This window comes from Apaloderma vittatum, unplaced genomic scaffold, assembly GCF_000703405.1.
Source record: "Apaloderma vittatum isolate BGI_N311 unplaced genomic scaffold, ASM70340v1 scaffold30389, whole genome shotgun sequence".
Taxonomy (NCBI): Eukaryota; Metazoa; Chordata; class Aves; order Trogoniformes; family Trogonidae; genus Apaloderma; species Apaloderma vittatum.
This window is the reverse complement of record NW_009737494.1, coordinates 1-27,936: the sequence shown is the minus strand read 5'-3', so window position 1 is coordinate 27,936 and position 27,936 is coordinate 1. Positions and strand designations below refer to the sequence as shown.

The following is a 27,936-nucleotide window of genomic DNA, read 5'->3' as shown; positions in this document are numbered from 1 at the left end:
AGGATGCAGGTGGCTGCTTTTGTGATGATGGTCTTACTACTGTGCAGAGCTAGCTGATTAACAGACTTTACTTGTTATGCAGTGGTCAGCAATGCACCCTGGAAGTGAAAGCAAAGTTCCTAGAGGGTACTGATAATGCTGTGAATTTCTCCTGCATGGAGAATCCATTTAATTCAACTGTATCAGTAGCACGGTATTTTTGTATGTCGAGGTGTATGACTTAACTTACTGACATGAACTCATTTAATTGCAGACATTTTGAAATAAAGAGTTATCGGTGTTGCCTATTTTTCTGAAATGTCAGAGTAATCTAAACTAGGTATTGTGAGTGCTGCATAAGGTATATTTAGCTCTCATTTGGTTTGGGTTTTAACTAGGTGTAGTAGAGAAATCAATCAAACAAAAACATTTAAGTTAATTTATAAAATAAAACTGCCATACATAGACTAAGAGAATGTATACATCTCTTCCATCCTCCCCTGCTATGAAAGGGCTAAAATGTCCTACCCGTGAGCTGGAAAACTGGTTCAAATGCTGCATTATATATCCAGAGCAATCTGGATATCACGCAGGCGGGCAACCAGGTTCTGCACATGCTGCCTCTCTTTTAGGTGTGCTTTGGTGAGCACCTTGATCCTCACCTGCAACTGAAAGCAAAGACAATTGCGTAAGCTGTTTGTATAGCAAGCCAGCATTTGCATTTAGTCTTTCTGGCAGAGGAAGAGCAAGTGTGCTCTCGCAACCTTTATATTATCCCACTTAACCATTAAGTGACAGGGTTGTGTCACTCGGGAACAGCCAAGTGCTGGCCAGCACCATACGCACACAGGTAGGGGCTGAGAGCAATGCAGATGCAGTCACTGTAGTGTAGCTACACTGCCCTGAGAAATCGCAAAACATTTTGAGACTGAATATACTGAAACCTGCTGTGTAGCTTGGAAATAGCTTTAGAACAGCTAATTGAAGCTGGAATTGCATTTTGGAACAAATGGGAAGGTGCATCTAAACAGCAGTCTGTTCTGCTTAGTGGCCCACGTCTGATTACACGTTTCCGTTGGCCTTTGAGTAACAACTTATTACACAGTTCCTCACAGCCACCATCAGCCTTTAGGCTAAGTGCACAGCATAGCAACAGTCACTTAAGCAACTTCAAAGGGTTTGCTGTTTACACACCTGATCCAATTCTTCCTGAACTTCTATACCACATTCCTTCTCTGCTCGCGTGCTCGTTTCCAGCCACTTCTGTAGAATCTCTGCTTGTTGCTGACAGGACCTGAGAAAATGGATTAGGATTCTTATCCCAATTAAGAGTTCAACAATCTAAGCCAACTTAGACTTGCAATTGATAGTTGCAATAAGACCCAACTCTTTCTCAAACAAGTGAATAGTAAAAGTCTTTTTTTTTTTTTTTTAAAAAAAAAAAGGATGCTTGGAAAGCAGAAAAATCTGTCTGAAATCTGTTGGCTTCATTTCCTACTCCTAGTTTCTAACTTGATCCTTCCCTGACAGGTGCATCCCCCTCCAAGAACCATTTTCTAAGCATTTTTTTGAATGTGTTCTTTTTCCAGTAGAGTTGTCAAACACTAGCCATATTTTTTTTTAATTGACAGTTGGAAAAGCTAAGCCTTCACTCCTCACGATAAAAGACCTAAAAGCTAAATTTCAGCTGCTCTGCCAAGTTCATTTGTACTGCCTTCAGATCACACCCAGTGATAACTTTGTCACACTTTCTCCAATAGTTGCCAAAGGTATAATTAAACCAATCAGTGACTACAAAAGAAGTTGCACATGTACTCTCCCACCTGGAGTGAACTCTTAAAGTTAAAAATAAGAGCCTCTAGGACTTTTTTGTGTTTCATGAACAGACTGGTTATTTTCTAAGTAGACATATACCAAAAAATGGAACATTGAGGTGGCAGCACGAGGAAAGACTGGCTAAAGCAGCTTTGCAACATACTTGAGCTCTTGCTTCCTGCAGAAATAGTACTGCATCTGCTGTTGGATGTGTTGGAGTTCAACTTCCAGCTTTCTCCGTAACATCATTTCTTCTCTGGAATTGTGCTCCCTTTCTTCCCTTTCAGCTGAACGGAAGATACAAGGCCCAAGCAACATAAGTAGAACGGACTGAACATTGTTAATTCTCGTCAAGGAAAGTCAGGTTAGTAGACAGGAAACATGGAACCTTTCCAAGTCCTTTTCACATGTTTTGGCACCCAGTGACATGTACCTGTTCACCCAAAAGATCGGGTACAGTGAGCTGAGAGGTCGACAATCCTGAAAGCATTAAAAGGTCTGAAGACAGTTTAAACATCCAAAAAAAGTTAATGAAGGCTCTGGTGAATCATTCTGTACTAGACAGCTATTTTGGCCTATTACTGATTTAGTGGTTTACACCTACTCTAGAACTAAGTAGTAAGTCTAGTCCCATGGAACACAAATTTAATGCCCGTATGTCATTAAAAACCACCACGCTGGGATGTGCTTAGACACCGTCTGTCTCCTTTGGAACTATACTGCATTCAGCCTTGTGTACATGAATGCCCCAGTGCTTGAGCACACTCTTGCTAAAAGAAGCCAACCCCTGGCAGTCCCCATCCTTCAATCCCTAGAACAGGGCTTTAGCACCCCGATTCAGCAGAATCCACAAACCTTATTACCACTATGAAAATGAACGATCAATATTCTTCACCTTCTGATGCAGGCACACAAGACTGCCTTATCTCCCTTATATTTTTGTGGAGCTGACTTGCAGTCTTGCATATATCTGAGGGGGACACATAACTGCTACGCTTTCAATCCGAGGACCTACCTGCAGTTTGGTGACTCCATTTTCCCACAAAGTGTTCAGGTGACAGCAAATGCGGCTGCAAGTTTGGTCGCAACTTCTCCACGGAGTCCTGTTGACAGTCTCGGGAATGGGCTCCTTGCTGACTACTCACAGGCTGGCGTCCTCTCTACAAGGTCAGAATGATAATGGATTTTTCCTCAAAGGGTTTTCCTGAGTAAGGCCTTCAAGTAGGATGCACCTGACCTGCTAAGTCCTACTCTCCCACTATAGTCACAAGCCCCTCTCGTAAAATAGCACAGAAAAAGCAAAGCTTAAGAAACGGGCTCTTTCTAGCATGGAGATATATAATCAAAATTAACACCTCCCATTCTGTATCTAACAGAGGAGTTTAAAATGCAAGCACCTCCTTGTAGGTGAAAGGAATTTCCATTTTTGAGACTCTCAGCCATAGCCACTGCCACTAAGCTGAACTCTTAAGTTTCTATAATCTGGTTGGCAAACCAGGTGCTCTGAGCTCTGTGAGAGAGCATCACTCTAAAGTGAGTTGCTAAGAAAAGCACCCAGCTAGGAAGGACACAATACCAGGAAAAAAGGCACAAATTGGAGTACAACACACAGTGGATTGGTCAGCTAGTGGTAAACAGCTCTTGGGCATCCAGAGCAAGTTAATTAGTTAGCTTTTAAGATGATAGGTAGAATAAGAAAAGAATACCTCAAAAACCAGATGGGCAGTCCAGAGGAGACACGGGAAGGAAGAGCAATAAGCAGCGTGTATGTTGACAGTAGCCCAGTAAGCACGCTAATTCTTCCTTCAGCAATACACTCACCGTTTCTGCTCCAGCTTTTGTTTGGTGCATGAAAGATGAAGGAAACCACAGCTCCGGCCTCTGAACAGTGTGGTGCACATCACGTGTCAACAGTGGGACAGACGGGAGAGCAGCATGTGTGAGAGATGGACAGGAATGAGTGGTATTGCCCATCTGAGGTACACATTTACAGGTACTTCCTTCCATTTGAGGTGTGGGCACTAAGCTCCCAGCCTGCGCAGAACATTTGTTCCTAAATGTTTGCTGAAAAGGTGCTTCTGATCTGTAAAGGAAGAAGGATGAGGTCCCTTTACATGGCAACCTGTTTCACCCTTTACAGTCAATACAAAAAAAAAAAAGGAGGAAAAAAAAACAGGAAAAAATCTTGTTATTCCCTTGCATACGACTTTGCAGTTAGCTGCTTTACTTTGCAGGGGAACCCCCAATTTAAAAAAAAACAAAAAACCACACAAACAAGCAAAACCCAAGCGAAACAAACAAAACACCCCCACCACAATGGTTTAAAACAAAATAAGTTTTAAAAAAAAAAGCAGCAAAGCAGTTAAGGTTTTCATTACTGCTACCTGCCCTGTTTCAAATCCTCCAGTAATCCAGGCTGAAACAATTTCTTTAGAGCTGTGAATTTAACCCATTAACAAAATCCTGCCTTATTTTTATTTCAGGACAGAGAAAGAGAGGAGCAGAAGCAGCAATCTCAGGTTTTAACAGGAAATTGATAGGTATTTTTCCCTTCTCTAAAGCTAATTACAGAACAGTTTCACAAAAAAAGTTCAGCATAAATATCTGCTTAAAAGCAATTTCAGCTTCCTCACTTTCAGGGCTAAGCAGTGACACCATAATTAAAACAAGTGCAGAAAACTCAGGACAGTAAAACCACTGCCTAGTTGAACAATTTCAGCAGCACAGGCCTTTTGGGTAGAATAAAAATAAAAAGGTAGCTCTTTTCTGAGCAGCAAAGTTGATTCAGCCAAGATGGAGAGAAATACTCGGTTCTGGCTCTGCATTACCAGAATCGTTAATGATTCCCCAGTAGATTAGTTAAATCCAGACCCAAACCTACTGTGAAGCAAATATGATCTGAGCCAAAAAGCATCCTGCACAACTCAAACTTCTCAGTTACTGTGGCAAGACTGACAAAAAAGAAAGCTTTCCTTATTAACTAAGCCCATTCATTTTGGAAATGAGTGATATACCTTATCTGAAACAAAGGCCTTACTTGCTATTTAATTAACTTGAAAGTTGCTCGATATAAGAAACCTGAAGTTTCTAAGGTCACCATGGCCTTTTGATAGGATACAGCAAGGCACCATCCCATAATTACTGAATGGTCTGTATTACGAAGGTAAGGGGATTTGAGGGGATAAACACAGCGGAAGGCCCACTGCTTTGCTTTTAAACCCAGATTTCCTACCTAGTAAAAGGAGGTCCCAGCAGTTCCTTGCCTTCCAGAGATTCCAGAAGGAAGTCAGGCTTCTGTGGCAGTAACCTTCCTTGAATAGCATTTCTGAAAAGAACAAACAGAACCACAGAACCAATAATGGCCCAAGATTCACGATTATTTTCAATTGGCATGAGCTGGCATTGCAGGGAAACAGCCCTACTCCATCATTTGTCCCTGCTCTGCCACATTCCCCTTGCATGCACTAATATTTTTCAAAGATTAAATCTCAACCTGTATTAATGCCACAGTCTGGTTCACCATATTGAAGGCAACTTGATCAGTAAGACTTTTTTAAGCAAAGCTTCCCCAAGGGGAAAGGGGCAAGAAGAAAGCTCAGTTTCTATAAAGCCAGGATCTTTCTGTTTAGCATTTCATCAGACCCTACACATGACTTCTTTTTTTTTTAAAAAAAAAAAAAGTGCTTCAGTGACAGCTCTAGGTCACTCTGGCAGGATAAGCTTTTATGATGCTAAAAGTCTCATCACCTACATCTTTCCAACGTTTCCCTGTGTAACTGTTCCTATGAGAAACAACCAATGCTCCATGAAATCATAGCTGTATATTGAGAAATGCAGAGTGGAAAGTATATAGCTGAGTTGATTCTACCTGTCACTGATACGTAACTATGAAGTCACAAATTCTTTCATTATTTGTGGGCTGATGTATGCAGTACGCAGCAGCTCTGCAATGCCAGTTGCACAATGCAGGGTCAGAAAAAGAGGAAAACTGCATGGATCTAACAGTCATTGGTGTGAAAAGTTGGAAATACAAAAATGAGAGACACACTACATATATGCAGAGAGAAACAGGCTACACCTGTGCAAAACTACTTATATGCCAGAGACACACAGGAGGGACTAGAACCTGACACTCACAGATCACCGAGAATCAAGTCCCCATCAGCAAGGTGAGATGGCAGATGACGGCATTTCAAAGGCCATGGCTCTTCCTCTGCCGAATGTCCTCTTGTCTCAGGGCTACCGTCAGGCATGTTAAATGTCACCTGCTTCTTGAGAGGTGGCAAAAAAGAATGAGGCTTATTAATTTATTAGGCTTATTCAATTTATTAGAGAGCGCCTTCTGTTTCCACAGCATGGCACAACGATACACTGACTAGTGAAGGCTGTAGGCTGCCTGCCAACACAAAGACTAGCAGAGCATTTGATGGCTGAGAGGAGGAAGCAATCCCCAGCCACCCGGGGAGAACACCACAGAAAGGAACCGAGATTTCCAATGACCTCACAATTGTACCAGCCCTGTAAGCTGAATTAGCAGGCCTGCTGTGGTAACATTTGGGTAAGGAGAATTAACTGGGTACTTCTGCAGCAAGGCAGGCTGCACATTAGCAAACGAACAACGAACATCTTGAAAATCAGGAAAAGAGCTGGGAAAGCTGCCCAGGAGCAGGAAGATACAGGCATCCTTATCTTCATTTCCACACACAGGGCTGGGCTGACACTCAAAGGCAGAAGTGACACAAGCTCACATTTGAAGGTAAAAGTGGCGCTAAAGCTACAACAGGATTAGATGCAGCCTCTAATGTTTCACTCTTACAGAATTTAGAGACCAGACTTGAGCCACATGTAAAGGTTTCATGAAGCAACATTGTCTATGCTAGGAATTGGCCAGTTTTGAAATAGCTTCATTAAAAAAAGATTCCCAATTCGCAACACAAGTGCTTTAGTCTCAACTAAACAAAAGGACGAGGCATTTTGCTTTGAACCACAGACGAAAGCATACGTCAGATCCAAACAAGAGTTGAGCTGGAGGGCTCCAAGATACACACAACGCACACACACCACGCACACACCACACACACAGAGTAGATCAGAGCAGACCAGTCCTGGGTGTATCAGAGCAATCACTTGCCTCTTTCACCTTCAGCTGGTGCTGGGCTTGGAGGTGTCCCTCCAACTGCCTCATGCCAGCTGGGTATAACAAGACCTGGGTTACATCTTCTCTTGGAAGAGCAGTATGGTAAACTTGTCGGGCTTTTTCAAGGCCATCTTTCTTCTGCTGTTGTCCCTTCGCAAATCTGAGCCAAGCATTAAATACCTACGAAATGAACAGCAGATAGCTGCAGTGTTACAAAGACAGATTCAGGGCCTGGCACTCCCCCTGCAGACAGGAACACTTTTCCTTCCACTGGACAGTAACGGACAGAGCTACAGCAACAGCATGACACTACTACAAGGACAAAAGGACAGGGATTTAAGTCAGCTGAGGCTGGATGGAGAAAAACATGTGAAAATTTTTTAATCAGATAAGAGGATTTAGGACAGTTTTCTAGCATCCTAAAATAACATACAGTACCCGAAAGATGAAAGGAAACAGATACTCAAGGTGCATGCTGCTGACTGCAGTCAAATCTGCATAGGATCTGCAAATTCACTTGTCTGTCCCTGACCCCCACACCTTTACCTTTCTCTGCAGTGAAAGGGACCAGTGCCACAATGCTTGCAAGGTCTTCTGCTTTTCCCATTGCTGCTGCAACAGCTATCAGGGAAAAAAATTGCACAGCAACCAGGTTAGGAGTTCACATATCCCACACCAAAAACATTAGCCAGGGCATCAGCCAAAGAGCACATGCTGGTGGGGCCATAGGATAATAACCTACTCATTTCACCCAGTATGTGGCAAGGTGTCTCTTGTGCTAGTAAAACCAACAATCAAGAAAAAGTTTAAATAAATTTTTGTGGTCTTCATGTACAAATGGAATATGAAGGAGAAAGGATGAAGACCAGCAAGTAGCTAGATACCTATTAAGGGGACAATTCCTTACCCGCATCTTCCAGCAAGAGAAGGAAGCAGAGCAAAGTCTATGAGCCATTAGCTGATCTCCCTGTCTCTGTAACAGCTGTAAGGCAATCAAAAAAGTGAGTCACTTGCAGAAAAAACACACTTATCTGAGCCAAATGCTACCAGAGCAGAACAGGTCCAAACAGCCTTTACCATCCTCCCTTTGTTCTGAAGAGGCCACTCTCAACATCCAGGTGTCCTACTGTGTAACCCCATTTGCAAATATTTATGAGCCCAGCAAGGATTTCATTAACAGTAAACGATCCCACACATGGCTTGTCATCTCGTTAAGTCTGTTAGTTCTGTCAAAGCTTCTTCAGACAAGACACAGGCATGCTCCTTCCTCTTCAATGCACAAGGCTGTCACGCATCTCCTCAACCAAGACTACCACTCCTTCCACAAGTGGACATGGCCCAATCCTCCACACCCGAACTTCCCACCCTGGGTCACTGGCTGGGAAGGCTGATGATCCTCCTCACCATCTTCCCCAGGCACCGCTGATGATACTTCCTCCATTTCACCAGGTACTTCTGGAGTAGGTGCTGCTGGTGATGCTCTACTGCCCTGTGCTGCTGGGCCCTCAGCATCAGACACTGTCTAGTTAACTCCTTCCAGTGAAGGAACAGGGTCTGTAAGCGCACTGTGAGGAGAAAATAAATTAACTAATGTACCAAAAGGACACTATTAATCTCAGAGACCATCAGGTGATCAGCCACGCTTCCAGACTGTTTCAGCAGTATTTAACACTGACAATATTCAGCACTGACAGTACTCAGCACTAGGAAGACGGATCAGGAAACACCTGAGGTAACTGACAGTACCCTGATGCCATTGACATTCTTCATAATCTTTAGGAAATCATTTGGTCTCTGTGCTTCAAAGTCCTCATGTCAAGAACGTGGCTGGTACCATGAAAATGTTTTAATTACTAGAGAAAGACTGAAACAGTAATTGAGAAGATTATTTGGACTGCCCTTGAAACAGAGACATCCGAACCTCTCAAAATTAGTCCTGGAAAATTTATTTGAAGAAGGAAGTGCTACCATGCCTTATACAGACAAGGAACCGACAGAGAAACAAAAGTCACGCAAACAGCCTTCCACAGATCATTGGAGGCCCCAGTCACTCCCCATTCTCTGAGGATGTCCTTTGTAGGCTGAATAGACTATCCAGTCATTTCATCTATACAGACAACACAAAAGACTGCCCTACTAAGCCATGTCTTTCTAAGGATCATACACAGATAACTAAGTCTTTTGAGAGCTTAATACCTCCATCAGCTCACCTGTATCCAAATGTTTTCTGGCCTCCATCACAGCTGCCACCTTCTGCTGGCGGCAACCCATTTGCAACAGGGCAGCGCATCTCCACTGTAGCAACACCTGCAGAGACAATGCAAACGAGACAGGACACAGACTGCTGCTGCAGTGTTCTCTGGAAGGGGAAGCAACACGCTCCATCTCTTTTTTTCACATAAGACTCAACAAGACAGTGCAAATTACCTACAAATTAAATGCAGTAGTATTTCATATGGCTTCCCTCGCAATTTTCAAGGCAATTGCTGTCCTTCCACCTCCCCACCTGGTAATGCTGTTATGCTGTATCATACTACTGGATTCCCCCTCCTTATAGGAAATGGGGAGAAGCAAAGAAAGAGCAAAAACCATGAGCTGAGGTGCCTGTAAAAATAAGATGGGACTCATGCTTTTTAGACCTTTCTTAGTAGTGGCTCTTAGATTGTCTTTGCTTCTGCTAACTGTATTACGTGATGGCTGCTTGAACTAGCATCTGTACTTAGACCTTGTTATCTGCTATACAGATCCTACCTTTGACAGGATTACTCTCCTGTAGTGCTCATCTGCCCAAGTAATCACCTTAGCTTCACATATAAGAGCAAGGGTATTTTCTCTCCATATACACAGAACTCGTCTGAAGGCAAAATACAGAAAATATTAAAACCAAACAAAACCATTAAGAATTATTCTCATATGTTCATTTGGCACCTTCCCACTCACAGGGGAACCAAAACCAGCCACCTCTAGAAACTCAAGTCTTGCAACTCAACTTCTGCCCCTTCAGGTCTCTCTGACAAAAAGGCAGTGCTAACACAGAACACACCCTTATATCCAGCATTTTAAGCTGAGTCAGTCAGGCTCTTCGAGGGACTCAAGGTGCAGAGCACTACATCAAAAGAGGCAGTTAAAACTAAAGCAGTAACAACCGATACAAAGTGCTATTATCTTTAGTTGCTCTCCTCACTGTAAGCCAAAACAGCCCCCACATCTTCCAGGCTGCTTTAACATCACAGCAGTCAGAATCCATGCACTGCAGGGAATGATATCGTTTGCTATCTGCTGTCTCTCATGGGACCAAACAGAGACTTTAAAATAAAACAAACCAACAGAAAAACACCAAAACAAAAGTTAAAAAGAGCAGGCAATCCAGGAAGAGGTTGACAACTTTTAGCTAGATAACCTGCACAGAAATAGCGATGCATGGCAGAGTCCATTCACAGCACTGAACAAGCAAAAATTTACAAACATGGCAGTGAAAATCTGACTGCACTTCTCTCTCACGCAGCACAAGGAAACACAGGCTTACCGCAGCAGCAGGCTAGCGTGCTCTTTCTCCTTTTCGGCTACTTGGTATAGAATGCACTGCACGTTACGCTGGTAACCCTGCAAAAAAAAGAAGTTAGAGCTAAAACTTCCCTCAACTGTCAACATCTCTGAGGAGATATCTGGAAACTCTCAGGGGCAAATTAGAAGAGTAGTAGTGGCAGTAGAGGATATTGTGGGGGCGGGACAGATGTTACAGCCACTGAAATTGAATGCTGCTTTTCTGGGATGAACAACCATTACAGACTAGTTAATGCTAGCTGTTACATGCTCTTCACCAATGCCACAAGATTACACTAGTTCTTTTGCTCCAAAAAGCAATGCTAGAGCTTATACAACGCTAGCCTTCGCTCCACCTTGGTGTATAAGTGCCCGAGCGAAATGGTGTGGCAGCTCTCCAGTTCTCACTGAAACACTTAAGCACACACAGACATGTCCCTCAAAGAAAAGGACCTTTCCTCCTACCTTCCAGGCTGCCAAGGTCTTGCCCAGTAATGTGTGCTGATAGTGCATGTCGGCTTGTACCAACTTCCTCCACTTCTCATGCTGATGTCCCACATACTATAAAAGGAGGGGAGCAGATGAAGAAAGGGGAAAAAAAAAAAAAACATACATGTGATGGAGGGAAAACTCGCAGTAGAACTTTTTTTCTGCTCTTTTTAGGAATCTTCTTCGACTGATGCAATTGACTCAAGTTAACAGTTCCAGACCAACAGACTAATGAACTCTAACATTTGTCAGATTCTTGAGACACGCTGCAAGGCCTATTTGGTACACTGCATCCTGGTACAGAAAAGGCCCAGTACAGAAGCGAAGACCCATCTGACAGGGCCCTCTATGACCTGTACACAGCTACAGGGCACAATCACAGCCTTGCTGCAAACATCTAACTTAAGTAAAGCTTTGAGAAGGCCAGGCACAGTACCAGCTAGGGACAATCCCATCACACTAACTCTGGTTACACTCCCAGGTAAATCTCCTGAACTATAGTCTCATTCTCACTACATCTAGACACGTGAAGAAGCTAAAGAACTTCCTCTGCTTTCTACACAATTCCAGTTCTGCCCACACAGAACTGGTTTTATCCACCTGGAAAGGGAAAACTTAGGAACGATTAGCGTTTAAAACAATTTCATTTCCAGCCACACAAGTATAAGCAATCTGAACCTAACAAAAAGGACTCAAGCTCTTCTCCATCTGTTATCTCTTACCTCCCTCCACTTGTTCCAAGCCTGCTGCAGACACTTTGAATAGTGAAATCTTAAGGCTTGCATCACCTTGAGCCTCCTATAAGAAAAATAATTATTTCTCCTACAACGCAATCCATGTTACTGAACATCTCTAGCAAAGACTTGAGTCCACACTTGCTATTTTCAGGAGGTCATTTACTGAAAGATGAACTAGTAGATTCCAAAGCACAAATAAGGAGCCAGAATCACAGTGAATTAAATACTGCTTTGTCAAAAGCAGGCCACCACCACAGGGCCACTCCAAGTAATTCTACCCTGTAAAAAAAACTTCTTACTTGGCTTTTCCCTCCTGAGTACTTTGCTTCCACAGAGAGAAAGCCTTTAGCAGCAGCAGGTTACTGTAGTGATCTCTTGCATGAGCCAAACCCTCTCGTTCCTCCAAACTTGCAGCTGTTCTACACCAGAAGGACCAGAAACAACGTAATAGTTGCCTTTCAAAATGAAGTACAGCCTATAACAGAAATAAGGTGACAAACGAATTAATGACACAGGCCAGTTACAAAAACACAGAAGACAACTCCTTAAAGATGACATGCACAGATCTTTGCAATGTTTATTTTCGTCTTGTCACACCGAACAGCAATAGACATAACATCAAAGTCCCTTTGCTGTAAGTTGATATGACTGTGTTGTACAGGTACCTATATGCATGCAGATGGAGAAACTGTTACCAGAACACAGAGGGCCAAAAAGAGGAAAAGTACAAGCTGATAAAGTAGCATGTGAACAACTCCCCAAAACCGATAAACTCCAGAAACCACTCCTGTTGAATCTAGAAGAACTGATAATCCCAGAACACCCAGAACTCAGCCAGCCCTATTTGCACAAGGCCACCCACACGTTCTGCCATTAACTCTCAGTTGTGTAACTCAGACCGCATAAAAGGCAGCAGTAGCTGCTATATGTAAAGACTACAGGATTATATACACACCCTGGGAAATTAAGGACGCCTTAAGCGACTTTCTGGACAGCTACCTAGAAGGAACTAGCTTGTCAGTACAACCCTGCACTTCTTAAATAGATTGGAGGTTGGCTCTTTATCACTATTTTTGTTTCAGCCAGGTAACTGTGGAACACAGTGTGAAAGAGAGAGCACACACGTATTTAGTGGGTGAGGGAATAAGTGAATGAACTGTGTTAATAGCTACCCTCTAACAGTAACATCTTCATTCTGGTATTAATAAACTGCTTGACTTAAAGGTGATCTGTAAATACTGGCTGCATTCTGGTTTCCCTTGACTTGATCCCCCACCAGGGAAAAGGGAATTTACAACACCCAAGTCCACCTCATGCTAACTCATGTTCACAGACAGCAAGTAAGAAATCAGCCCCTCTATTTCCTACGCAAAGCCAGGTAAGAGAGTTCCATTTACCTTCTTCTCTCCCATTCGGTATTCTTGCCGCTTGCAGGCGTTCAACAACCACGTGTCAAATACCTGTCTCATCAATACCCTCCTGCAAGCAAAAAGGGAGAATGTCAGCACAGGATAGAAATCCTTCAGAAAAGAGATTGATCTTATATTCATCAAAAGACCAATCCATCCAAAATTTAAAAGGTATTTGATTTTTCAAGTCACATAAGTCTTCCTTGGAAATCAGACAGCTATATGTCTGTTTTTTAACCGAGAGTAATGAGGACAATGTCCCCTAAAATCTTACCCAGAATACATGAGACAAGACTAACGAATTACTTGAAGTTACAACTCCCTGCTTTCATTCAGTTCATTCAAACAGTTGTTCTGACTTCTGACCAATTAATCTTATTTATAAACACGCATATAAAAAAAAAAAGTATAATAACCTTTTATTTCTTCTCCACTGTAAATACAGTCTACTCCCTCCTCCCTTTTTTTATTTAAAATAAAACAAATCAAACATTGTAATAGGACTTGGAAAAAAGATATAACAACCAGTAATAAAATAATAAAGAGCAGTGTAGAATCATAGAATCATAGAATCATAGAATGGCCTAAGCTGGAAGGGACCTTAGAGATCATTTTACCCAGCCTCCCTGCCGCCAGGGTCACCACCTCTCGACTAGATCAGGCAACACGTGGGGACCGAACGGGAATCGAAGCCGCAACCTTAGTGTTGTTAGTGCCATGCTCAACTGACTGAGCTAGTCTGATCTCAACACAGAGGGAATTTCACCAAAGCTTTCTTTTACAACCAAGGTCAGGTTAGTTGCCCTCACTATCAAAGCTTCTTTCTCTCTAGAGGAAGATAACTCTTGCTAGTCTGCCTCCTCCCCAGGGATGCACTAGAATCATTATCAAGTAACATCCCAAAAAAGCAACTAATATATATTTGTGATTGAGCACTATATATATACACACCCGTCTCAGAACAAGCATGTGGTAGAAGCACCCTAGTCCAGAAGTCTGAGCTACAGCCCAGTGGAAACAACACACAGTGGAAGCAGCACCAGTTATTCCCCAAACTCGGTCATGTGGGCGTACTAATTAGATTGTCAGCAAGTCTCAGCTCTTCTCCAGTCTAAAGAGGTCTAAAACGTATTTTGGATTCTTACCAGATAATTCCTGGTAGGTAGGTGCTACAGCTCATTACAAGTTTATAAGGTTGGTAAACAACATGAGCTAAGTAACTCTTCCTGGAGGGTACTGGTAGTTGGCAGCAAGAGTGTCTTTGATCTGCAGACAGTCTCAAATTTGACTGACAGCTCTTCTTGGGTAACCCCTAGGTCTTCCCACCAGACACAGCAATTGGGGCACTGACTCATGAGACTGCACAGCACACATGTGCACCAGAGGCCAACAGGGAAGTCGTGTTCTGGCAAGCTGTCACGCAAGTTTTATTTGGGTCTGGCTGGAAACCAGCCCCAGACCTCTAAGCAGGGAACGTTTGTCCTTCTGTGTTCAGGAAATAGAACTTTGTTTATACTCTTTCTAAAGAGAAAAGATTGCACACAGAAGAATTCCTGACCCATGAAATCAAGGTATGGCTACAGAACCAACGAGAACCTTCGAACCATCTGTTCATCCCTTCTCTGGCAAGAGGCATGAACTACACTGCAGCAGTTGCAGGCTGCAACTCATCTTCACTGAGCTTAACCTCCTGAGTCTTTGAGCCTTTTCTCTCTCATGTCCAGAGGGTAAGCTAAAGCACCACAGCTGCACTCTCACACCAGCTGGTAAAAGCTCCTAACTGCTCACAGAAACACAGCTGCCCTCATTCCTCAGCCTGCCCTGCAAACCTATTGTCTATCTCCCAAAAAGCAAGCCAGTAGTATCCAAGGCAAACCAGATTTTCCGAAGCCCAGGTCCTGATGACAGAAGGGTATGAATCTAGAACACGAGGAGTGACCACCCTCTGCCAATTTTCATTGGTGCAAGGGTCCAAGTCTACTGGTAAATAAGATTCAATGCTAAAAAATATTTTGTGGGGAGAGATGCCTTAAAGACCTTGCCTGGATTTGTATCCTTAACCCATGGATTCAGTGTTGATTCTTCAGCAAACTCCACTTCTGGTTGCTTTATTAATGTTGACTTATTCTAAATAAGTCTAAATAAATTCAGCTTCTGTAAAAGTACCTTTGCTCTTATAGTACCTCTAGCAGCAGAGGTAGCACGCAAGAGGCATCAACTCCACCTGCTCTTCCCCAAAGTAAAGCAGCAGCAAGCATTTCGAGCTTCGACCGTGCTCGTGCTGCAGTCTACTGCTCTTACCAGTAAAACTTACAGCTCTCAGATCCAAACAACCTTTAGAGCTAGGCTTAGTCAATCCTGCTCTTACATTTCACAGAAAACCAGATGTAGATTTTCCGTTACTCATTGAAAATATAAGAACAATTGGCATCAGGATGGCCATTCCCTGAATGCTATTACCAGATTTTAAAAGAGAACCAAAGGCCCACAAATCCCACATTTGTACAGATTTATATTAATATTTCCCTGCGTACCTATAATGGGCATGAGCCACTGACATTAAGGCTTGTTGCTGTTCTTCCTCCTTTTCTTCCAAACGTGACTTCCAGCAGTTCCAGTACTTCTGCAGCACCTGAAACAAAACAGAGACATGAGAAACACACAGATAGCAAGGGAGGAGGAGAATGCAAAGAAAGAAATTATAGATGTCCTACTTAACTGCATGCTGCAATAGCTGCCTCCCACACCGCTTCATATACCAGACTTGTTTTATAACCTGCTATGAATTTTTCTGGTAAAAGTCACCATGAACATAGGAAACAGAAAACTAAAATAACGTATTTAAGACTGACAGTTGACTTACATGGGAGATTTTCTGTGGCTAACAGCATTTAGGAACAAAGCTACTGATTTAGTAAAGTATTTTGTAGGTGAAAGTGAAAGCTAATAGTACAGCTCAAGAAAAACAGAAGAACAATAACGAAAAAAAGTCAGACTCACTGTAACTTGATGCTGACGGTATGACAGATTTTTTCTGATTTGCTGAAGACGAGCGTTCATGACATTCTGCCAAAGACCCTTAAACCCAAGTTTCTGCAACAAGAAATGCAGACAACATTCATATAATCCAAGTCAGCCAGCACTAGTAAGTTTAGAACCAGCTGCTCCTTACAATCTGATACTCCTTGCAACAACTAAAGATGTACGAACTCGTCATCAAAGCCAGGCATCAATTTCCTCTCACAAATTGTCACTTCTCCAGCTAAACCACAACTCCTTCAATTTTCCCAGAGTTCTTTCTGTGACATGTTTAACTCCTCCTTTAATTCAAGGCTCATAACTTGCTCCTTATCAAAAATAGCAAAGATCCATTTCACTTTCAGGTCTTCTCTGCATGAGGTCATTTGATCTACAGTCCCACAATACCTTGATTCACAGATGAACATGGTAAGTAGCATTATGAGAGCATCCTGCCATAAAGTGCTCCTACAGTTACTAACATCTGTGATCCAAACAGGTTTATTGCCAGTCCTTTGATGATTTGGTACTGATCCACACTTGAAAAATAAAAAACAGTTTTGAAAAAGCTGGAGGCTCGCTTGCACCTTTCAGACAGCCTTCAAGGATTTCTCTTAGTTATTCAACTACCTGTATATGCAATAAGCTATCTTTGGACTCATGTCAAAAGAAGCACACACACATTACTACAAAGGGAAAAAAAAACTTAAACTACTGTAAGCAGACAGCAACATTTGTGGTAGAAGTGAGAAGAAAAAACAAAAATCAGCAAAAATCAAGGGGAAAATGCAATCTCATGGTGAAATGGCCAGCAAGCATAGTAGCCCAATACAATCAAGATTAATCTGCTATTTCACCAGTTTCTCAGTTGTAAGAACAACTGCTTTGGAGAGCAGCACAGTTTTCCCATTGGGATTCAACTGGTAGATTCCAGAATAGTTGAAATTTAGAAATCTGATGCCTAATTTAAACTCGCTATGGCAGAAAACCATGCACTCCCCACTTCACACCCACACACCACTGTCAGTGTTCACAGCACACGCCAGTCAAGTCTGTGAATTCTCTCCACGTGCTCTTCCCCCTGATGTGTAAGTGCTCTTACCAACAGATGACGCCTGTGGTGTTTTTCAGCCAGCTCACACTGCCCAGTCTCTTCCACACACAGTACATCTGTCACTGAGTTAAAGTACATTTTACACAGAAACATCCATCCCTATATATACACAACATTCTCCGACAGAGGAGCATTAGATCTTCATCTACATTTGCTTCAATATTTGAATTTCCAGCACTGATACTGGCACAAGTTTTGAGTACAGTCAAGTTTCTACATTTCGCTAGCTTATCACAATACATTTCGGACCCACTGTTAAATAAGGAATGCTTCCCCAATCTTAAATTATCTTCTGCAGGCTCTTAGCCGTCAACAGGCTAACATACTGTGATGGCAACAGTTTTAATTGTTAGCATGGTCTAACATACATCTTTCTAATGATAACATGTACAATAGTGTGGGTGACAACAAACAACCCTCCTGCTTATTAACCAGATCCTTCCCCCACAGGAATGCTTTTAGCCTGTCCCTGCTAGGGACTAAATACAGATTGGATACAATGCTTCCAGTGTGCAAAAACTCTCCGTAAGGCAATCCTTGCTGCTAGTCTTTCAACGTCCTTTTGGTGAGCGTGCATTCTTCTCCTGTGCTCACACGACAGCCACCAGTCAGAAAAACACTGTTGGACTATCCTGCTTCGGTGATGCTCTTGGGCCAGCGCTAGAAAACACACACAGAAATCACTCAACTTGTTCCATCCTGGGCTGATTTATATCAGATGAGGCCGTGACATTTAAGCCACTAGTTCTGAAGTGACAGAAGCTCTAACACTGAAATATCATGGTAAGAATTCACAGTAAAACTAAGCTACGGACTATATTCTCCCTATTGATAACAAAGGCAGTTTTAAAACAGTAACATACTGCACTGACTTAAGAAGGGGAAGTTAAGCCACTGAGTCACTTGTTCAATATACAAAAGCTTGCTTTCAGCATACTCCTATTACTGGATCCCAGATATCCAGGCTGGATTCTTTCTCACCGCCACCAATCAAGAGGCAACTCACACAAATGTCTGAACTCATTCCAGCACTCCAAGGGAAGAAATAGAACTGGTGTATGAATCTTTTACCACCCTGTACGAGTTGTGATTTCTCCAATTATCAAGAAAATCCACACACAGATTGACTGATGATAATCCTGAATAAGTCCTTCCCACAGCTATCTCAGAATATAATATACAATGTGCAAGTTTTTGTCAAGGGAACTGTGAAGCGTTTTCTTTTAAATCACATGGAGAGCAGGTGATCTTCCCAACAGTTCAGTGCATACCCTTTAGCTCACCAGGCCTGTGACAGTGTACAGCCCGAGCCACAACTCATCACCTGATAAACAAGCAGGAACATTGCAGCATCTCCTAGAAGTGAAAAAACCACATCACTGTGCCTTAAGTAAAGCAGCTGAGCCCTGTCCTGTCCTAACTCACCATTCTGATGTTTCTTCACTCTGTGGAGGTTTAAGTATCCCAGCCATGCTTCCATGCATCTCTTCAATTTCCAGTGCTGATGGTGAGTTACTGCCCTAGTCTGCTTCTGCTTGTCATTCTGGCTGTATAAATACAGTTCTCGCCATTGCAACCAAGCCTGGCAAAGTAATCCAGGGAGAACAGTAAGAGGAAAAAAAAACCCAACAAACAGACAAAGAGTAGGGAAGTAGAACAAAGAAGAGGAAGACACAGGCAATAGAAAATTCCACCTAAGACCTAAAGGTGAAAGGTTCCTCCCCACAAGGTGGGAAAAAAAAGCAGCCACCACCAAACGAACGTTTGCATAGCAAAAAAATCAAAGATAATGTCAGTATCAAACTTTTCTCCTTTTTTGATACTTCAGCACTTTTTTTATTAAAAGGAAAAAATAATACCTTTCAGACAAAAAAAAATAATACTTTTTAAATGAATCTGCAACATATTACACGAGTGCAACCTAAAATATTAGGAATGGTAGCAGTTGGAGCTCCTGTAACTTACTCGAAATTGCAGGCTCTGGGCCCAATGCTGCAGAGCCAAAATATTCATTTTACGTCCAGTGCCATTCTGGTAGCGTCTTCTCCACACTGCCCACGATACGCTGCCAAAACAATGTTACAGAAAGGTTCAAACACAGGTTCCACAGTTTGGTGCAAGAAATCACGTCCCTCTCACTGGAAAAAGGCACGAACAATAGTCTTTTAAATTTACAATCCATGGGCATACCAGAAGAATTCACACACACACACACACACACCCCCCAAAGAGGTGAAAAAAAAAAAAAAGAACATAGAAGGCTCAAAATATAACAGAACACAGGTAAAACAGCCTTATAGTCAGCACCCCTCTGCCCATTTCTCCGTCATTCTTACCGCAAACAGCTCCTCTCCCTGAATGCCAATGCCACAGACCGCAACCCATGTTTTGTCCTTTGAACATCAACATAAACCAACCAGCACTGCCAGCTCCTGAGCAATATTTGCGTCTTTGCTGTGCACAAAAATAAAATTACAGCATCTTCAGTTCATGCAAAAATCTAGCATTTTTTAAGCACTCCCTAACACCACTTCTTCCCCAACCTCCAGTCCCCTCAACCTGCAGTGACATCTCGTGGGAAAGCCTGAAACAACAGACATCAGAGCACCCGTCCACTCTGGCTGAGGGCACCACACTGACCAGAATCTCTGGATCGCTGACAGCATCATGCCACTTGTTCAGAGCAGCGTGAATTATCAGACAATGGCACGGCTTTGTCTTCAGTGCTTACAGGGTATAGAACTGTATAACAATATTCAGTGGGAAAACCTTACTGGGTAAGATTTACCGGATTTTCTTTGGTTGGTTTTTTTAAAAAAAGTTCATCAGGTTCATCAGTAGCTTTTCAAGAGTCTTTCTCTATTACAAGCAGAGAAATCAACCAGGAACAAGTTAAGTTTATCTAACAGGCTGGTCACACAGCTAAAAACAGAAGTGGTGTTACAAATTCCAGTTTATCACTTTATGCAGTGCACTGCACTTTCTCCTTACAACAGTCTGGCTTGTCAAAACTGACACTATTGAAGGAAAGTTTTTTTGAAAAAACATTATTGATTTTATCAATACACTAAAAAACCCCCAACCTCTTTTTATTTTTTAATTAAGATTTCCTTGTGATCTGGTGAATCAAGTATTAACCTACATAAAGACAGTTCACTTTTTTATCTTTTTGATGAATTAACACACAGCTGCTTCAGTAAGTGCTCTGGCCCCACTAAGAAAGGGAATCAGTTTGTTTCCAAAGGTGACAGTCTGCATAACACTTTGAGGCTAGATTCACAGACAAAGAGACTAGTTAATTAATTTTGCATATCAGCACAGAACAAAACTACAGTACATCTTTAAAACAGGGTCATCCTTCCCTTCAGGGAAACAGATACTCCCCAGAACCAAAGGAAGTTGCAACCAATGTAGACAGCTTCATCAGTTAGATAAATCCATTGCACAACAAAGAATCTACACAGTAAGACAAGGGGCACCTCAAAAGCTTGGGCTTCTTTTCAATTGCAAGACACAAGCTGGAAGGAATAGTGAATACAGACAAATATGTGCAGTGGATACCACAGGGAATTATAATCAAATTCCTACAGCCATGGTTGATAGAGAATTCCAATAACACACTCTACCAAAAATATCTATTTGAATACATATTGTGATAAAGTAAAAAAACTCCACAATCAAACACCAAAAAGGCCAACCAAACCACCCCCAAAAAAACCAAACAACACAATCCAGAGCAGATGGAGAGGCCCTTAAGCTTATTCACCAGCATCCCTAAATAACTATATAGCTACACAGCAGAGCAAACAGAATCCCCCTGCTAGCTTCAGACAGACAACCATCTGTACCTAAAAGCATTACACTTCCATGGGGTGGGGGAGGCCAATGTGCAAACGTAAAAGAGTAAATATTTCCCTTGGAAACTTGCATCTCGCTATGTCCCCAAATAAAGGTAATTATCATCACTCCATAGAATGTCTTAGGTTGGAAGAGACCTTAGAGATCATCTAAGCCAACCTCAACCAACTTCGCTCACCGTAAGACTCTGCAACATAATACTTGTTCCTCTTTCCTTGCTGTTGGCATACATAGGCTCTCCAAGCCTTGAATATCAAATTATGGAGAAAATGCCTGAAAAATGAAAGAAGTACCATTTAGTGAAATAGCTGCTGATGCCTAGGAAGTAGAATTCTTTCAAGCTCAGCTGCATTCTAAAGATAGGTTGGATAGGAAATTTTGACTTCGCCCTAAAACAACAGTAACAAAAAAATAGAGGGGAAGAAAAATAGGAAAATAAGCAATGAAGGCACTGCTATTGGCCTACAGGTACTGTTAGTGTAACTTGCTTACTGGTATTAATAACTCCTTGAGAACCTAAGGAAAATTTCTCATATCACTATGTAAACACAATAATAGGAAGTCATCTCACAAACCTGTAGTGGTTGTCTGCTCTGAGGCTGAGCTTCCTTTCTCTGCCAACAGTCCAGCGCTCCCTCCACTCTCCAAAAGCTTTTAGAAGAATCTTCTGGTCATAAAAGCATCTAAACAGTTGAAAGATTTGGACATGGGAAACTTCGCACAGGTTTCCAGGTTGACCACAAATCAGTTTTAATGAAGATTATGCTATGTCTTTTCCAACCTGTGTGATTATCCTAACAGCACCTGAGTGCATTAAAAACCACTACCTTGCTGTGACACTTTATTTTAAGACTGTGAAGTATGACAAGAAGCAACCATGTTACTGACTACAAATGCTTCATATAAAGTCAAGGAAGCAAAGACCAATGTTGTTAATTGACTTGTCAAGTATCACAGCATCAGACGACTTTAGACCTACCAACAACTCACATATTTTATCCCCAGATCTGTGTTTTACTTAACCAGGACAGTTGATAATGACGGATAAATTTTCCTTGCTAATTTTGTTCTCTGTATTTTAACACAAATATTTTATGTATGGAAATAAATACATAAGCTACTCCAGATTTTATAATGCTTCGAGATTTCCATTGTTCTCTTAGACTGATCTTTAGTCATCCCAAATTTAAAACAGGCTTAAGAACTCTTTCAGCTAGCTGCACATCATTTATGCCAAAACCAGAGTTGTTCATCTGCTCACGTGCCTTTTCCTTCCCATGGATGCTGTCGTGCACAAAATGGATCCACAAGTCACGTATGACCTTCAAAGTCTGTGACCTCAGTAGAACAGTCTCTGCTTTTACACCCAGATGTAACTAACACATACCTGACCAAGTAAGAAGTGATGCTACATTTCAACTGTATTGCAAACAACTAAAAATTCATATATAAAAAGCTCTGCGTGAGGGAATTATGATTTTTATTATGTAAATGAAAACAATAGTCATAATCTACTATTTCAAGCAATCTATTTGGTGGGGTTTTTTTAATTTTAAAATATTATCTCACACATTTCTCCATGTGGTCAAAACGACCTGGGCAGCAGCCTAAGAAACAGAAAGTCTTATCAACTCAAGTAGAAATACTTTCAAAAAATTACTCATCTCTTTGTATTTATGACGGAGAAAAGGAAATAAAAGAACCCATGAATACTCACAAGCTAATAAACAAAAAGCACACAAGCCTAGACTCAAAACTCTTGATCACAACTATCCCACTAGCTTAATGAAATTGGTCACGTAGAGGCCTCTCAGTGAAACATATGCAAATCCTCTCACAAGTAGCAATTCATAGCTACCTACCCCAAGCCAAGTTGCTAAGTCATTCCAAGCCCTCAAGCAGAAAAGGAAAGAAAAAGAAAAAGAAATGAGCTTGAGCTATATGGTGCGGTTTTTTGGATTTGGTGCATTAACAAAACAGTGCAGATAGAAGCTCTGAAGAACTGGAGACTCTACAATAAATCTAAAAAGGCAAGTAATTATTGCTTACGTTTCCTGATGAACTTTATAAAATGTATTTGTACCTATCACCCTAAAAAATCCCCAAAAAAACTAATCACTGTCCTGAATCTACACAAAGCCAAAATAGTGCAAGTTTTGTAATCGGGATGGCTCACATTCCAGAATTTTGTATTTGATACAGTACAATAAAATTGGGTAACTCAGGGCCTGATCTTAGTCTGACTGTAACAAACACAGGGAACTGCTTCAGTTCCCAAGGGTGTGGTCAAGCAAGAATGAACATGTAAATTAAAGCAAAACAAGAAAAGTATCAAAGCCCTGGTTCCCAGGAGCCAACAGAACACTAAAAACAGAAAGGAACCTTCGCCACAGGTATTTCAAAGTCAAATAGATACAAAGCACATGTAGATATACATAAAGAACAACAGCGCAAACAGTAAAATGAACTAAATTTCAAGATCTCTAGTTATAACTGAAAAATCATTATATTCAAAGCAGGTATCACAATCATACCCCAAAATTTATATGCATATACAGTTCAATTTCATCAAGACATCCACAATTTCTATGACTTTAGTCAAGTTTAATCATGATTAAAGAAAACACACAAAAGCAGGAGTAAGAAGGGTATTCAAAGGAAATCTTTAAGTAATCTCAAAAGACATTCAAATATTTTCTTGGCAGCCAGTATTCTCTTAGTCCAAAGGTACAGCACTAAACCATAAAAAAACCCACCAAACTACAAAGGAAACCCCAAAATACCATCCTTGATATCTGTAATTTTATCTACCTGGCTTTGTAAGGGAGAACTTGTCCAAATGTCTTTTTTGCCCACAGGTAGAAGAATTTCCTTGCTAGATACCTGGAATATAAAGAAAAGTTAGTTGCATTCATACTCATCCTGTTAATTCCCAGGCAGCAGTAAAAATATGAACTTCTATGCTGAAACTACAGTCTGTTTTAGAGAGAGCAATGCATATATGAAATATTTACACTCTGAAATTAGTACCTTTAACAGGACTATTCACCAAGCATAAGCAGAGGCCCAAGCATCCCTGCAAAACTTGAACTAGGACATACTTCTTCAGGAAACCTCAGCAGCTGAAATGACTTCAAAGCAGCCCACTTACACCCAGTAATACTAACGAGCAGTCTGCTTATTAACTGAGGAGCCTGTTTGTGATTTATAAACAGTAACACAGCATCACACATCGCTCTTTCCTGTAAATCAACCACCTGAGCCAGCCTCATTTCCAGAATACTTGAGCCAATCTAATGTTTAACCCTGCTTGAAATGAGCAGATGTTCCTTCTTCCTCTCTCCCCCACATCAGTTCTGCTTCTCAGCGAGCTTCTCCTAGTAGTTCAACTCGCTGATCTGTGATTGTGATACTGTCACCCCTTCCTCACCCCCTCCTTTTTTTTTTTTTTTTAACGGATTTAAGAGTTAATCAGCACACAGAAGGCCCCAATAAGCACCAAAGACCTAACAAGGTAATTAATTAAAGCACACGGCCATGAACAGGGCTTCCCTCTTCAGCAAGTCTGAGTTGCTAGATAAGCTCCACTTGCTCAACAAATACTAGGCTTTCAATGTCTAAACAATTAGCATCTCACCTTTGTCAAGTTTCTTTCAAAAAACAAAAGTAAAAAAACACAAAAGAAGGACAAGAGTAAATCATTACACCTGCCAGTCCCCATCAAAGCATATTGTTAAATAACCATTTTTAAAATTTACATTTGAAAATAAAAAAATATGTGAAATCTGACTGTGCCAGTGCATGTGCTGAAGCTACCACAACACATCTTCAGAACTGGCATGGTGTGAACAGAAACTTTCGCTTTACCCTGCACTTGCTTTAGGTCTCATCCCCTTGTGCCATGCAGTGAAAATTATGTTTTAGCACCTGATGGTTAAGCACCTGATTTGGAATTCTTTTAAACTTCCTCTTTGATGCCAGGTACATCCAACTTGATCCAGATTGTCATGATCCCTGTCCCAAGACTGAGGTCTTGCAGACTGGCGAGTAGCAGTTTGCCCAGTTACATGCATTTCATGCCTAGGTAGTTGTTGGATTTCATGCATCTTCAGAGATTTTGAACTTGAAAGGAAAGAAAGAATATTTTGTATAAAACTACATCAATTGCAAAGAGGAGGCATTATTTCAATACCTTAATCTACAACAAAGCTATACAATCGGATACAGAAGTTGACAGCTACAAAATGTTAAAACACATTTATTGTCTCTTTAACAGGCATTTTTCACTCTCTGGACTTCTAAAGTTGTTTCCCCAAGACAAGCAGGAAGACACTTTCAGTGCAATCGTGTCACAGACGATTCCTTTCTCCTTTAAAGCTGAAATGAAAAAACACTAAAATGCATTTGTGCTTCCCCTTCTGTGTGTATGCATACCACACGCCTTTACAGAGAAGATTTGAATGTGGTTTTCTACCTTTTATTCTCTAACATATCAAGGCATTCTGCCTATTGCTGAAAAATTATCTTGAGGACTAGGGAACTGAAATGAGAATTTCCCATTTTAACTTGAAATACAAATATGCAGTTATTTCAGAAAGCGCTCTTACCTAGCTTTTCTCATATTTTTTTTAAAAAAAAATCCCTCCCTGTTTTTACATTTCATCATTAAAAAGCAAAATTAGGTATATTTTCCCATCATAGTTTACTTTCACATGTAGTTCTAATCTGAAAAACAAATATGTTTTTATGAATTCTAACTGTTTTGTCTAATTTTCTGAAAACAAGAATGATAAAAAAAAATTCTAACCAGATAAAACTTGCTGAACCAGTTGTATTGGAGCTTCTTTCCCAAAACAAATACTGCCACCACCCTGAAAAATTGTGCATTAGAACCACAACCGCATTCTTGAACTCAGTAACAGGCAACAGAACAGAATAGTCTGAAGTTTCACCCTAATAATCACCTGAACTGAGCTAGGAAAAACACAGCTGTAGCCTTATAAAAAATGTTGATTCCATAAAGATTTTGGAACAATTCATACTACTGATTTTCAGGAGTTCAGCTGAATAACCCCTCACAGTATTAACAACAAATCCGTGAGGGAAAAAAAGGACAATAAAACCTAAACACAACACCTCCTCCTGAAAAAAAAATATTATTGGAAAAAATACAGTATTTTTGGCTTGTTCTAGCAAGCTGCAAGGACCTAAAACAAAGCTAATGAAACCAGATCTATTCTTTTGTGTGAAGGAAATTCTTGTTCTCCTGTAAAATATTATTTGAATGTTTTCTGAAAGAGGTGGGCCCTGCCTGGCAGACAAAAGAATTCTGTTAACGTGAAGATGTGCAGTTAAGGCAACTGTATGCACTTTTGAAAAAAAGTTTCAAGCACTTTTAAATTTACGTGAAATAGCTTTCAGCACAAGTTCTGGTACACATCTGTTAGGCCCAATTCTTTTTTAAACTGTCTAACCTGCTCCAAAGGTAAAGCTGGTCTGACCGTATGCAATGACAACGTAACACAACGCAGTCAAAAAATCAAGCTCGGGTAGAACACGTGAAAGTTTTGTATTAAAGATTAAAGCATGTGAATACTTGATCATTTTCCAACAACCATGATTTTTAACAGATTATTTCTAAATTTGAAACCCTGTACGTGCCCACATGTAGGGATGACAGCCCACTTGCATGAGAATTTATTGCAAGAAACCATGAAAATAAGAGTCAAAAAAGGATCATTTCCCCCCTTGTAAAATTAGAAAATAAATGCATGGGAAAAATAAAGAGAACTAATACAACAGAATAAACCTGTGGTTGGGCCAACAACTATATGCAAATATCTTATGTGCCCATCTAATACCTCAAGCACTTAATTTTTCTATCTGAATATTATAATGTAAACCCACATACAGTTGTGTTTTGTGATGGCTTTGGGGTAGGGCTGGTGTGTTTGTTGCTTTTTATTTTAAAAGGAACACTTTCTGGTTAATAATGTTTCAGAGACCAATAAGCTCTCATATGAGAGTAACCCAACTTTCTTCTGTGCCATGGCATGCCTAAAATGTCATAATTTTAAAAAGAAAATAAAATTAGAGCTGAAGTTTTCAACAAGGTGGCGTCCCAGCCTAGGCCATTCTATGATTCTATTATTTATTGCTGACCTGCTTGGCTTCTGGATTTCTCCTGTTTTGCTACAGTTCCAAGCCTACAGTAAACAAATGCACTCTCTGCACTGCAATGGTGTTTATTAGCTCTGGTCAAACAATAAATTAGTTCCTGATGAATCCATCAAATGGATTTATGCTAAATGCAATCTGCATCTTAACAATGACAGAAATTCCACTCACTTGACCTGGATACAAATAACATAATGGAATTTTAGATGTTTAAAACATGAAAAGCATCTGTTTGCACACTCACAGCCTTGCTGACCTGAACAATACCTTGCCAGCATAGTCTGTTGATAATAAAGTCATAGCTGGCTGAATCCTAAGACAGCAGCTGTGCCTACCTAAGTAAAGCTGTGCTGGAGTGATGCTATAAAACGGAGATGACCTGAAGTTACATTCCCTTATTTAGAAACAAGTAAATAATAAAGGGTGACAAAACCAGTACCTAATAAAAATGAATCGTTTTCAGTCTCTTTTTATGAAACCACTAATCTTCTCTTCCTCCAACAGCACACCGAAGTGAAGCAAACAATGAATTCCATCCAACTCCAGTGAGAACTTCCGTACGCACAGGTCCGAAGGTCTCAGAGAGAGTAGGACTCTACGAAAACACAAGGTCTCACGACCGGCAATCTCCCTGTAAAAGAACCAAAACAGAAAAAAAAA

The 27,936-nt window shown here is 41.0% G+C and overlaps 1 protein-coding gene across 1 annotated transcript; it reads right to left on the bottom strand.

Annotated features, from left to right (window-relative positions):
• Positions 1 to 539: 539 nt before the first annotated feature.
• SFI1 (Sfi1 homolog, spindle assembly associated (yeast)) lies at positions 540 to 25,221 on the bottom strand (the record flags this gene model as incomplete). The annotated part of the gene is given in 30 exon segments (XM_009877348.1): positions 540 to 647; positions 1,174 to 1,273; positions 1,958 to 2,081; positions 2,810 to 2,954; positions 3,616 to 3,877; positions 5,027 to 5,119; positions 5,932 to 6,113; positions 6,116 to 6,190; positions 6,935 to 7,111; positions 7,478 to 7,552; positions 7,839 to 7,913; positions 8,336 to 8,496; positions 9,142 to 9,238; positions 9,683 to 9,785; positions 10,458 to 10,534; positions 10,940 to 11,035; positions 11,686 to 11,761; positions 12,000 to 12,175; positions 13,098 to 13,179; positions 15,644 to 15,741; positions 16,110 to 16,202; positions 17,230 to 17,297; positions 17,740 to 17,901; positions 18,667 to 18,823; positions 19,207 to 19,306; positions 19,578 to 19,695; positions 21,278 to 21,372; positions 21,675 to 21,782; positions 23,911 to 23,982; positions 25,042 to 25,221. Coding segments are annotated over 30 exon segments (3,535 nt in total), but the record flags the coding sequence as incomplete, so codon positions are not given.
• Between the last annotated feature and the right edge of the window lie 2,715 nt (positions 25,222 to 27,936).